We start from the raw sequence: 14199 nt of genomic DNA on the forward strand, positions 1-14199 counted from the left end.
AGAGGCACAAGCAGAGGTCGTAAAATCTACAGAGCAGTTTGATCTCCTGGAGGGTGCATATCCTGCTAGGTTAGTTTGTCAGAGGTCATTCAAAGTTACAATAGGGCTTCTTTTCTACAATATGGCTTCCCTCATGTCAACCTTGTGTTGAGCCGGTATCACTTTTACTTCAGATGGGGAATGAATATTCAAAAGGGGGAGGTGGGTATTTGTTTACACAGGCTCAGTTGGAAAACATGCTTCCATGTAAATTGCATGTTATGGTGATGAGGCCTAAGCTCCTCCCGAAGCAGAGATCTTAGCATTAAAAATGAGGCAAAAGTCATCTCTTGGGCACTTTTTGGCCCATCTGCGCAGATGTCACTCTTGTGGTGAGGTTTAGACTGGTTCAGGGTGGTTGGTGACTGCATCTCTTAGCATAACAAAAAAGAAAATAAAACAATATGGAGAAACAGTCAAATGCTTCTGAAACCTCCCTTGAGGTCCTCAGGGCAATTAGTAGATGACACTTCAGTTTTGTTTTAATAATGTTTCGTGGCCTGGTATTTTGTTTTCTGGATGCAAGGGTGTTCTTATTGGTGTCGCTTTCCTTGTCTACATCCTAGACTATTTTTGGAGCCGATGCAACACCCCTCATCTTTCCGCCACTTCGTCTTCTTCCTCTGTATTGTCATCACCACACTAATGCATCCTGGATATTCTCTTCCTCCTTGTAATTTCAGAAGCTTTAGGTTATTGTACTGAACTCTGACCTCTGAATCTGGAAGCATTTTCTTGAATTATTAATTCAAGGAGAAAATACATATGGCTCAGGGTCCTTATAAAAGAAAAATTGCATTGGATGAGTTGAACAGGCAAGGAAGACTTTATTCATAATTATTGCAATAGGGGTCAAGACTATTGCAATAGGGGAGAAAGATTGAACTCAACCCTGCTGAAACAAAAGGCAGGAGGGTTTTTAAGTGCTAGAGTGAGTTAGTGGAAAAGTACTGGAGGATGTTAGAAAGGTGATTGGTCAAGTTGATTAAGCCATCTGTATTTGCTAATTGGCGCCTATCAAACTCACCTAGCCTCACACAGAAACCGGCAGATAAGGGCACTACTTTTCTTGATGGTTAAATTTCAAAGGGATGGCTCCCAAGTCCTTAAGAAAGAAGGTCCTGGATTGTAAAACTGGTAAGAGGCTGGGAGGAGATTTACATCTTAAAGGGGCAGAAATGCTACAAGAAAAGGGAGGTAAAGGGCCAACAGTCTGGAAGGAACCAGTCTAAAGTTTAGTCAAGCTGAGGGGAACTGTAAGACCGTGGTCCTCATGGCTATTCCCCATTTAGTCTGGTGGCTTCTACTTTACAAAAGAGGATTTGAGGTCTAAAGAAGTAGTCGCTTCCTGAAGAAAACACAGCGAGCAAGGGGCAGAACTAGAACCCAAACTCAGGATGCTTCCTCCTGGGGAGTAAAAGCTCCTCCTACTCCAAGGGAATCTGCCCACGCCCTTTCTTTCTGCCCCAGCCCCTTCCCAGTTGTCCATTTTGCTCCGGCTTAGGATCTCTTTCCCAGTCTTTTTCCATTTTTCCCCTTTCCTTTTCCTGTCTCTCTGTTGAGTGTTTACCTGAGCTTCTCACCCAGCCACCCTGATATCTTCTCCCGACACCTCCCACTAGCTGCCCCTAGAGTCCAGCTTCAGCTTTTAGCATCCCATTGTGAGTAGCATTGAATTTCTCTGCAGGATCTCCTGGAACGTGGGACAGGCCTGGTCAGGGCCCTGGCCTCACCTGGTTCTTGCTTGGATGACCCCAGGGTAAATGTACAACCTGACCTGTAGGCTTAGAGCCTGATCCATGGAGACACATTGCCTGGGTTTGAACTCAGACTCCACCACACACTAAGTTGCTTGGGAAATTTACTTAATGTCTCTGGGGATCAGTTCTCATCTTCAAAATGAGGTCACTGTGAAAATTAGATAGTTTATGTAGAGTGATTAGCACAGTGTTTGTCACATAGACATACTGTTTAAACATTTGCCATTGCTATCATTAAGTCCCTGTTAAAAAGGAAACTGGAAACATCTTAACTCTCAGCACCCAAAATAGTAAAGTTCTCAGATATGAATTTCATTTTTTAAAAAAGTTTTGAATACTTCTAATCCTGTGCCTTTTATCACCATTTCTAGCATTCATTTTTGATCAATGATTTCAGGAATACTATGTGCACAACATTGCTCTACCTGATTCTGGGTGGTTGATGTTTACGAGCTGGCTTAAGTCAGCCAGAAAGGCCAGTTACTATACCTGGCTGCATGGTCATTGCTGAGCCACTCCTCCAAGGAGGTTCGACTTTGTCTTCATCTTTGCAAGTGTTGAGAGTTTAAGCCAAATTTAGTTTTCCTTCTTTCCTTCTATTAACTTGTGGAATCAAATCATTTACGTTGTCTCCTTATTGTTCCTATTGAAGCTGCTGCTTTTCCCCAGCTGATAGAAGGAAAAGATATTGCAAGTCAAGAATTAACGGCTATCTGGGGCCGGCCCCGTGGCTTAGCGGTTAAGTGTATGCGCTCTGCTGCTGGCGGCCCGGGTCCGGGTCCCGGACGTGCACTGACACACTGCTTTTCCGGCCATGCTGAGGCCGCGTCCCACATACAGCAACTAGAAGAACGTGCAGCTATGACATACAACTATCTACTGGGGCTTTGGGGGAAAAAATAAATAAATAAATAAAATTAAAAAAAAAGAGAGAATTAACGGCCATCTTCTGAAAGCCAAAATTAAGTCATTTGACTGCGGCACTTCAATTAAGTGCATCAGCCCTGCCCTCAACACACACCCATGCCAGCACTAGCTCACACTTCAAATCAGAGTTAGGACATGCCTCGTTGGCCCCAACTCTTTCTCACTGTCTAACCTCTTAGCCTAGAGTTGCACAGAATCAATTTTGTAGGACCTTAAATATCTGGGGGCAGGAGGTTTTGTTGCTTTATTATTAGTGTTGTTGCTCTTCTTGTTGTTGACTCTGCACTAGTGTCAAACTTGGACTGTAGCATCAAATCATATGGTCAAGTCTACAAACCAATTCTACAGTTTTCATTCGGGCTGTAACTTCAGGGTCATAATGTCAGCAATATGGACAAAACTATTCTTAGCATTTTCGAATTTCCTTTTCCATCCTTTATTTTTCTCCCCATACATTTTTGAGGACCCCATCAACCTTCTAAACCAGTTAGATGGAGCATCCTGAATTAACCTAGAATTTAATCATTATTAATAATCAAGTCTTGGGAAAAGCAGAGAAGATACCCAGCTGCGAACACTTGGGGCAGTCCATCGTATATGCATATACAAGCTTGCAAGAGGCAGCATTGGGTCATGGTTAAATCTAGATCAGTCTGCCTGGATCAAATTCCAGCTCTGACATTATCTAGCTATATGAGTCAGCTTGAGTTATCTAACTTCTCTGTGCTTCAATTTCCTTATCTATATAGGCAGTAATAGTACTTATTATCAAAGTGTTTATCCAGTATTGAGCACATACTAAGTGCTCAATAAGTATCATTGTCCTCCTTCTCAAAAATTACTATGCTCTCCAATGGCCCCTCATCTCTGCAACTGCATGCTGTATTCCTATTACTTATTTTAAAAGGTCTCCAGTTTAATTTAAGGGCACATTTTAGAATCTTGAAAACCATGTTAACTATTCCTTATAGGTATTAACATTTAATGACACAGAAAAATGTATTTTAAATGACATAAGTCAATAATGTGTGGGCTAATAGTTTAAAAAACTTCTTATACCACATTCTAGCAACCTGTGATATCACCCAAATCATCTATTAGTGTGAATTCACAGATATAGAAATTTTGCTTGGCACGTTTTCTCTCTGATGCTCTGGTTAATATTCATTGATCAAGGGTGCCAGAGCTGCTTGGCTCTGGTTGCAGTGAAGGGCAGCTAGTACCTAATGGACATCTGATGTAGTAGGTATTTCTTTGTCCACAGTGGAGGGAGAGGGAGATGATTAGGGCTAGATTCCACCTCGAGGGCTTCTGCACACTGATCCAGTTAGCGACATGTTTGAGAAATCCACAGTCCACATACATCTCTATGATTTCACTCTTCTATGTCATCTAAAGGATGCTCAATCATTATCATGAAGGCCAAGCCCTCCTTGGTCGACTTCTTGGCTATATTAATAAGACTTCTGTGAATATGTGAAATACAGTACAGATCTTAAGCACTCCCAATGGGGTGATCTAGTCTACTCACATCTGGAGGCAAAAGATTATTTTGAAGATTCAGCCTTATGGATATTGGAGAGCCAGTACTTTAGAACGATCTGCATGATCAGCACATCATAGGTCTCCTCCTTAAACTGAAGTCTTTTAACATCTATCCCAGTCATTCTAGTCTCATAACTCCGGCTCAGTAAGACATCTCCATGGCATTAATTACTCTGGGTGATGGGAGTTCTCAGACACTGAGTTCAGAGCTTTAGGGCACCATTTAGCAATTTATCCCCCTGGTGACATGTGAGAAGGCTGAAAGGGAGTACTCATTCTTAATCTCTCTTTTTCTAGGAAATTGACGCATCTGAAAAATATGTAGCAAATATTTCAATAAAATGTGAGCCCAAAATGTGGGAGGGGCATTAGTTAATCTCATCCTGCAGCACTCACCTTAAATTCTTTAATGATAGATTATGTCAAACTAAGCATTTAGAGCCAGAGCTATGGTTTCTCTCCTCCTCTCTGTGTTGAGTGATTTTTGTTTTCTATCTCTGTGGCAGGTTCTGAGTCTTCCAGCAGTGCAGGCTCCTCAGGATCGCTGTCCCGTACCCATGCACCTCTCCAGAGTGCACCCCTGGTCTCGAGTGTGGCAGCAAGTTCTCCCGGCTGTGTGCCCTATCCGGAGAATGGAATGGGGGGCCAGGTTGCTCCCAGCAGCACCAGCTACATCCTCCTTCCACTGGAAGCTGCAGCAGGCATCCCGCCTGGAAGCATCCTTCTTAATCCACATACAGGTTCGTTTATTACCTCTGCTTTGGCAGGAACACAAGCTCAGATGTTTGTTTTTGTGTTTGAGCTTATAAATTTGCCAGCAAGTTTTCGGAAAATTCCTGGGGAAGGAGAGCTTGGTGCATGAACTGCTCTGTAGGGTCTTGATTTAGGAAGAGCAGATCTATAGCAGTAATCTGTATCTTTATATTGATATCAATATTGATATATAGATACAAATATAGATACTTCCCAGAAATGTCAATTTACCTCCCTGTCCTCTCTTCCCTGACCATGGTGTCTCTCATGTATTCCCAGGAGCTAAGATCAGAGACCGTAGAGTGATGAATTGGGATATACTAATTAAAACTTTCTGTTTCTCAAACTAAATCCCTGTTAGCCTGTTGTTATGTCAAAAGTGTTTTTGCATCCAAGATATTTCAGAAATTCGAAATATCAACTGGGCTACATAGCTGATTCTTAACTATAGAAGTTGCTTTCTTACCTTTGAACTTCACCCAACTTCTACTGGGGAATAAGGAATAACAGCAGCAAAGAGGAAACAGAGAGCACGTTTTTATGTATTTTAGGACTAGATTGGTTTTGGTGGGGTTTGGAAAATTGGTAACTTTATGATTATGTTTTTTTTATAAAAAATAACCATTAGTACTTTATTTTTGAATTTCTCTAGTGATCAGTTAATTTCTATACTGATTCCAAAGGACCCAGAGCATTGAGCAAATAGACTGATGAATATCTGCTTCATGGGGGAAACTTCTCAACCAGGGGCAATTTGGCTCCTGCTTCCAAGACCATTTGCCAATATCTGCAGACATTTTGATCGTCATGACCTAGGGATGAGGGGGCTGCTACTAACATCTAAGAAGGTAGAGGCCAGAGATGCTACTAAATATCCTACAATGCACAAGACAGCCCCCTACAACGGAGTATTATCCAACCCAAAATGTCAGTGTCAGGGTTGTGAAACCCTGGGTTAGAAGACATGATGTTGACTAGTCAATTCTTTTTTTTTTTTTTTTTGTGAGGAAGATCAGCCCTGAGCTAACATCCATGCTAATCCTTCTCTTTTTGCTGAGGAAGACCAGCCCTGAGCTAACATCTATTGCCAATCCTCCTCCTTTTTTTCCCTTTTTCTCCCCAAAGCCCCAGTAGATAGTTGTATGTCATACTTGCACATTCTTCTTAGTTGCTGTATGTGGGACGCCGCCTCAGCATGGCCGGACAAGTGGTGCATCGGTGCACGCCCGGGATCCGAACCGGGGCCGCCAGTAGCGGAGCGCGCACACTTAAGCACTAAGCCATGGGGCCGGCCCCCAATTCCTTAGAAGCCTTTATAAATGATTGAAAAAGAAGTTGAATTATCTCAAAATATATCTGAGGTTTGGTTTATATTATTCCAGTATTTTATAGTTAGATATTAAATAGTTATAGTTAGATATAGAGTTAGATATTTCCAGTATACCATATCCAGAGTATTTCCTTGATTAGCTAAACTTAAAAATGCAAAACTGGATGCAAATCTCATAAAAATGATCTGACTCAATCTTCTCACATAGATAGTGCTACTAGTAATTGGAAATTCAGAGAAAAATAAGAACAATAGTAAAATAGTTACTTGAATAATTGCTACATTTTCATGAAAACATATGGTCCATTCTCAAGGCATGGTGTTTGATTGAGACATTTTGAAAATGCCATAAGCTTGAGGAAAAAGAAGGCATAATCATTTTATTGAAAATCATTTGAAAGCCTGCAGATTAGAAACTTCTAAAGAGAATATTAGATTGCTTTTATTTTATTTGCATCATTATAAGCACCATAAAGGAAACTGAAAGAAAACCAGGATCATATTCATTACTCTGGACACTGACCGAAGTATGATCTGACTCTTTTGGCTTAAATTTTTTCACTTTTAATTTAGTTGGAGGGCTTGCAGACAGGAGCACACACTAAACATTGATTTTGAGTGGTTTGTTCTAAGCAAAATTACAGTGTTTCAGAAAAGCTCAACAGAGTATTTTTTAGGGTATAATGCAGGGATATTATTTGTAATGATAACATGGTTATGCATCTGTATGTGTATATTATCATCTATAATCTAGTTTAAAGAAAAAAAATAATGTGCTTTCTGGTGCGAAGTCCCAATTCTTATTCATTGGATGGAGTCATTTAGAGCTGTTATCAAAATATCTCCTTTGAAAAAGGATCCTAACTAAAGAAATGGTGTAACAACACTTGAACAGCTTCTCCATACATACTTCTTGGATCTGACAAATGCTAGACATTAAAATATCCCTACACCAGAAGGAAAATGTATTAATAGATTGTATACCATGGTTGAATGGTGGGATATAAGATGAATTATGATGTTTCTTCTTTTCTAGAGTGTGTTTATTTTTTAAATTGAAAATATGCACGTGCATGTGTGTATGTTTATATATATATCATGTATCATACATACATCTCTGTGTATATATGTATATCTATGATGTGTATCCATGCATGTCTACCTATCTATCTATCTATCTACCTGTCAAATCTCTTATATGACTCTACTATGGAAACTGAAAATTTACCTCCTTTGGGCTGGAACTGGTCTTTCTCTGTCATTGCTGTGAACTCCTAAATTCACACCTCTCAGTCTTTCCTAAATACGCTTCTGCCAAATTACATGACAGAAATGCTTTGGTGTTAGAAACCAAGAACATATGACTACTTTGCCTCTTGTGTGACTTGCCCTTGGGTTCATTTCCTGTTACCAGCACATTTATAGGGTCCTTGTGGGAAGGAGCCATACTTGACTATTTTTTTCACTTCCCTCTGGTGGATAACAAAGTAGTCTTAGGGACTATGCTTAGGCACAGGTGCTCAATAATTACATATTATTGAAATAATATCTACTACCCACTATATATGTTGGTGTGGATAATGGAGTGGTTTTTCATCTAACGTCTTATATTTGAGAACACGGCTGATGTATAAAACTATAATTGATAAAATATCTGGCTTAAGCAGGAAGAGGACAAGCAATGATTTGAGAGTACTAAGGTGCCTGCCAGTTGTATGTCTACTAAATAAAACAAAAATGAAACTTCCTTTGTCAGCACGATCGACTTGGCTCTTACTAGGTATGAAATATTTGGCACACTGAAACCAGACCAGCCCTCATATATTCTTGCAGTTCCTCAAATGCAACCACAACTTTTTGTTTTGTCTGGCCTTAGAGTCAGCTCTCATCTGATCCATTTCTACCTCAGGACCTCTGGCCTATTCTTTCTTTGCTTTTCAGGCATCTGGATGAGTGAGTTGCTGCAGAGTCTCTTTTTCAAAATTATCCCTGTATATCTCCATCCTTGCAAGGCAAGCCTGGGTTTGATTCTTGAGTTTGATCTTCTTCCAGCTGTCTTGGACTCAGCTCCCTTTTGGAAATTTTTAACAGAAAGCTCATCTTTGTTTGGCTATTTTCTTTCAACTCAGTGCTATCCAGAGATACCAACAGCCATTGGCATCCCTCAAGTACTCGTTAATGCCTGTATATGTTGCTTTGCCATTTTGCTTTGCCTTCATCTAGCACAAATTCACAAGCGTGGTATAAGGGCATGCCATCTGCAAGGACATCACTTTGAACAGCCTTTTAGGGCTGGTCACTTTCAAATGCTCCTGATGGGCTTCCCTAACAGTGTACTTTTTGTTTTGCACAGGACTTCTAGCATCTATTTATCCAACCTGCTTTCACCTTTTTCTTAAATGCATCATGAAATTTTTGTGTGCTGTCTATAAACATATCTTTGCAAGATCTGCATTAATCTTTGCCTATCCATAATCAGTAGCTCCCTTGTAATTTGATTGATCGCTTTCTAAGGACTAGGAAAGGAAAATCTCTTTTTCTCATTCCCTGTCTTTTTTTAAAAGTAATAAATACCCTTCTGCCAATTACATGGCAGAAATGCTTTGATGTTAGAAACCAAGAACATATGGTTACTTTGCTTCTAGTGTGAATTGCCCTTGGGTTCATTTCCTTGTTACCAGCACATTGAGAAGCTCTTTGTAGGGAGAGGTCATACTTAGTTTTGTTTTGTTTTTGTTTTTGTTTTGCATCCCTGGAACGGATAACAAAGTCTTAGTCACTGTGCAGGTGCTCAATAATTATATATTAGAAAAATAATATCTACTACACATTATACATTTCGATGTGGATAGTGGAGACCTTTTTCACCTAATGTCATGTATTTGAGAGGCATGAGCACTCTGCAATTAATCCTCTGCCCTGGCTCAGCTCAGGACACTCTGGCATACCTTTGTCGTTGCACTCTCTTTACCTGTGCCAACACACATGCCACTTTACTGGGCATGCTCGCACAGTTTCTGACATGAAAACCTCTTTTAAACTGAACAGTCCCGGGGCCAGCTAGTCTTTCTGTCCGCTTTGGTCTTCAGCAGCTGTCATTCAAGCTAATTGCCTGTATTCAGTTGTAACTGCATCTGGATTGGTAGAAATGGTAAAATCTAGAGAGGCGATCATTGCCTGACTTGAAAACCAAGTCCCTTATCCTAGCTCTCTTAGGAAATTGGTTTTCTTCTCCACCCTGGCATCCATCTTACTTCTTTCATTTTCCTCAGTTCTTTCCACCTCTCCTTGGTGCGCATAAAATCAATCTTTTATACTCTTTTCTCTTTCCAGAAAAATGTGCCATCGCTCACTACTGAAGTGAATTCTTAGTACTTCTCATATGCAGTTATTTAGAAACACTTCTTTCTTCTGGTCCATAATGTTGGCGAAGAGGGAGAATCCCCCTCCGCCTTTCCCTTAAGGTTCTTATGGCTGGCCAAATAATTAAAAAGACAGTTTAGCAGGATAAAATAATAACAAGTTTGATAGCATGTATACATGGGAGAAACCAGGGAAACTGAGTTTCTCAAGACAATCCAGGGATTCTCATCTTAAATACCATCTTCAGCTAAAGACAAAGGAGGATGAAGGGGGTGGGTGGTGTTTTGGGATTTCAGAGGGGAAGAAGACAATTTACATGACGAGGGAAATGTAAATGTTTGTCAGACAATGCTTTGCAGGGCCACCTATAGAGAATGTGGCCAGAGAGACAGGAATTATAGTAATCAAGAGTATGTAGATTTAAGGCCTTATCCTCCACACTGATAAGTTTCTAAAGAGACCATCCCTCCTTCCCCCAGAGAGGGAGATACCTTTACAAATGGAGATTTCCCTTATAAATGTAAATGTTTGTCTGGCAACTCCTAGCAGGGCCACCTAGAGACTGTGGCCAGGAAGAGACAGAATTTTTGATAAGAGGGGCTTGTTGGTGCCTTTCCTATTGTAACATCTATTTTACATTATATTACAGCCATCATATGACCATAACTCTTTCCTGGAACAGGTCTTCTATGTTAAATTCTTTAGGCAGTTAGTGGGAGGTCAAATATCCGTCAGAGAAAATAATCAACGTAAAGAGATATTTCAGGGTGGCCAATTTTGATCTCCCACAATAGCATATCAATAATATTTGAAACAGAGGATCTTAAAATTGATCAAAAAGGCCATCCGAATATTTTGCACTTATGTTTTTCACCCTAATTATGGTCAGTTTTTCACACTTCCTTAGTTCTCACTGTAAATCAAAACTTGCATAGAATATAGAATATAGTAAAGATCCTTTTCTTTTTATTTTCCATCTTTGTATGCGTGTGTGTGTGTGTGTGCATGTGTGTAAGCACAGAGTGAGACTGATTTTGAAATGGTTTCATATGAAGTTGCTGTGAAGATTTTTTTTTAAATGTTACCTAAAATTTTCCTCTTATCTTTTAAGGTACCAAAAAAAAGGGGGGAGGGAACTAAGGATTAGAACACTAAATAGGATGATCAATTTTTGAAAATTGAACTATTTTTTCATCTTTTGCAAAATTGCTAATTTTTGGAGGAAAAACGTGTTGCAGACTTTAAATCCAGAAGAAAATTTTTTTTTTTAAAAAAGAAAAAGAATATAAAACAATAAAATGTAGGTAAAGTTAAAGGACAGTGATAGGAAAGCAAGTCTCTATGAAGCAGATTAAAAAAAACAAACACCTCTAAATTTAGTCATTCTGTTAATATAATTCTAGCACATTTGCTTTTCCATCACAGCACATTGTGATTGCTTATGAAACTGTTGTCAGAACTTCCTTAGGTCTGGCAGGTATGTTCATAAATATGCAACATTTGAGATTTCTTGCTGAATACACATGAATATATTTGATCTGAAGATTTGGGTAATGGGAATGCTAAGCACCCATTACAGTTCCTAGTTGAGCTGAAGTCAGTCCATTGTTGTTGACCTGTGAGCCTTTTGTTTGGCTTCACTACAACCTCAGCGTTTGCCTCCCCAACCTATTCCAATTTACTTTCTTAATGTAATTTATAAAGTACACACATGACATGCATGATCTGCACACATTCTATGTATAGCTTTGGTAAATATTTACATATGTGAACACCTCTGTAAACACCACCCAGAAAGAGACATCGAACATGTTTAGTCTCCCAGTAGATTCCCTTGTGCCCCCTCATAGGGCGCTATTCTTACTTCTATTACCATTGCTAAGTTTTACCTGATCTTGAATGTAATAGAAATGGAATTATACTGTAGCAGCCCTTTTGGGACTGATTTCTTTCACTTAGCATATATTAGCTAATTAGCTTAACTCTCATTTTATAACAGTCTGTTCTTGTTGTTCAATATCATACTTTTTTTTTCACTAGAATATTGTTTCCTTTGGGGCAGTTTTTATGTTTTCCCTGTCTGTCCTATTCCTTTTTGTTGCTAATTTTCCTCACAAATTTTGTTGTTCTTCATATATATTATTAAAGCACAAGGCTGATTTTCTTGGATGTTGCATGCTGCTTACCCTGGATAAGAGTGCTCATGCATGCCCTGCATACCGAACAGTGTAAGGAGAGGCTTTAGAATATGTGCTTGGGAAGAACTCACCAAGCTGCCTCTGCCACCTCCTTAAAGCCAAGAGGAGGAAGACTGTCCTCCAAGACACCACCCCATTCTGGGAGTTCTACTCCTTCCAGGCAATTTGCTCAGCTTCCTAGAGAATATTTCCATGGCTTCAGCCTGGGGCAAACATTCCTACTGCTCCTTTTCCAATAGAGTTGTGGGGATTGTGGAAAAGGAAAGAAAGGACTCACAAACAGTTCCACAAACTCTTTGCCAATCCATTCCCCCATATTCTGATTCTTCTCATTCTTTATCTACCAATCCTGAGTGCGATTCCACCTTGAAACATGGCCGCCCCTCTCCTGAATTCTTATGCATTGATTAATACTTTTCAATTACGATTGGATTTTTTCATGGCCCCTCACTGTACCATGTACTCGTCATGTAAACTTGAATAATTCACTTAAGTTATTTGGTGTAATGGGAAGTGAGTGGACTTTGGAGTCATACTGACCAGAGTCATTTCCTGGTTTTCTCATAATGTTTTTTGTATTTCTGAATAAGTTGCTTGGCCCTCTAAGCCCTAATTTTCTCACCTCCAAAATGGAATGAGATTGCATATCTGTGGTGGTGTTGGGACAGCTGAAATCATGCATATGAGGTGCCCACCACATTGGAAACCCATTTGTTCTCTCCTTTCCTCTCTCTCTTTTGTTTGCTGCCCTTTCCTCTCCTCCCTTCACTCCTTATTGCTATACCCTTTCTGGTGCGTCTTCATTTCCTCTTCTGAGACATAAGGAGATGACACCTTCCTTCTTCACTGAATCATGATGAGGCTCCAATGATATTATTTTATAAACTATAACATACTCTTGAAAAAGTAGTAATAATAGTAGTGAATCATGCCATTATCTCAAAAGGCAAAATAATGTATATTTGCTTCACCATTATAAGAGGATTCTGTGATGAGTTTATTATGCATCATCTTTAAAATCAAAACCTCTGTGTATTCCTGGTTGTGTCTATTTAGAGGAGTGATTGAATGGATGTGTTATGTTCTGTTTATATATTTGTGGAACCGATAATGATTCTGAATGGGTAACGAGGCTAGGGGAAGCAAAACAAATGTATTGGTAAATAATGTGCAACCGAATGGAGCCAGAGTTGTGTAAATAGAAAGCTGCCCTCTCTTAGTGTGCATTATCTCACTGACAGCGTGAGGTGCGAGGCAGCAAAACACATCACTTTGTGAATATTGCTTCTCTGCGGGCCTTCTCCTCCGGGTGCCGCTGTACACGGATGCACCTAGCTTTGGCAAATCTCCCTGAAGGTGATGGATTTATTTGCTGCTTCTTAAATTGCTCTGGGCTTACATTGTTATCTAGCTTAACCGGATGGGTCATAAACAGTCAAGTCTTCACATTGGCGACGGTTCAGATGTCCTGGATTTCCACTGCCCTGCCCCTTTACATTAGGTTGCTTTTTAAGTATCTATCAGAGTGGTTCTTTCTGCCAAAGGAGAGATGGAGAAGCTCACCTGGACCAAGCTATGATTCCATTGCAGGCCAGCCCTTTGTGAATCCCGATGGAACCCCTGCAATATACAACCCCCCAGCAAGTCAGCAGCCCCTGCGCAGCGCGATGGTGGGGCAGTCCCAGCAGCAGCCCTCTCCTCAGCCACAGCAGCAGGTCCAGCCACCACAGCCGCAAATGGCAGGCACCCTGGTCACTCAGGTAAGGAGCTGGTTGGAAGGCAGGGAGGAGAAGTGCTCTGAGACAAAGGCTGCACAGTCCTTAGAGCAGCAGTGCATCAGGAAGACAGGATATTTTCCATCAGTGCCGCCCCATCCACTCAGCCCCATAAATAAAACCTGGCAGCCTAAAGTCCTTGATTGCAGGTTGATGGGATTTCATGTGGGTCCTTAAGTTTAGCTATAGTATAGCTAAGTGCCCCATCCGATTAACTTTCATGGTGAGGGCATGGTACCAGGGAAAAGGAATGACTAGATTTTTCGTAGGTCTAGATGCTATTTTTATGTACCAAGGAGCCTGCCTTGGGGATTGAATTCATAATCCCATCCAGGACTTTGTACCGTCTGGCTCACCCATTCCCAACACAGACCAAGTGCTCATGTCTGCAAACAGTCAGTATTATAGTCTTTATCCACGGGAAGAACAGAAGTCAGTTAATTCCAAGGTGGCCGGGCTGTTCACACCCCTTAGAAAGATGTAGAGCTGCCCTACTTTCCTAGGGCAAC

General features: G+C 40.4%; 1 protein-coding gene across 14 annotated transcripts in view; it reads left to right on the forward strand.

Moving 5' to 3' along the window:
• The window catches only part of ARPP21 (cAMP regulated phosphoprotein 21), a 110196-nt gene that overhangs the window by 43784 nt on the left and 52213 nt on the right, over positions 1-14199 (forward strand). For all 14 annotated transcript variants that reach the window (XM_058549255.1, XM_058549300.1, XM_058549265.1 and 11 more), the window contains 2 exons: positions 4778-5011; positions 13506-13675. In XM_058549255.1, coding sequence (XP_058405238.1) covers positions 4778-5011; positions 13506-13675 — 404 coding nt within the window. The remainder of the gene's footprint in view (positions 1-4777; positions 5012-13505; positions 13676-14199) is intronic.

This window comes from Diceros bicornis, chromosome 2 (assembly GCF_020826845.1).
Source record: "Diceros bicornis minor isolate mBicDic1 chromosome 2, mDicBic1.mat.cur, whole genome shotgun sequence".
Lineage (NCBI taxonomy): Eukaryota > Metazoa > Chordata > Mammalia > Perissodactyla > Rhinocerotidae > Diceros > Diceros bicornis.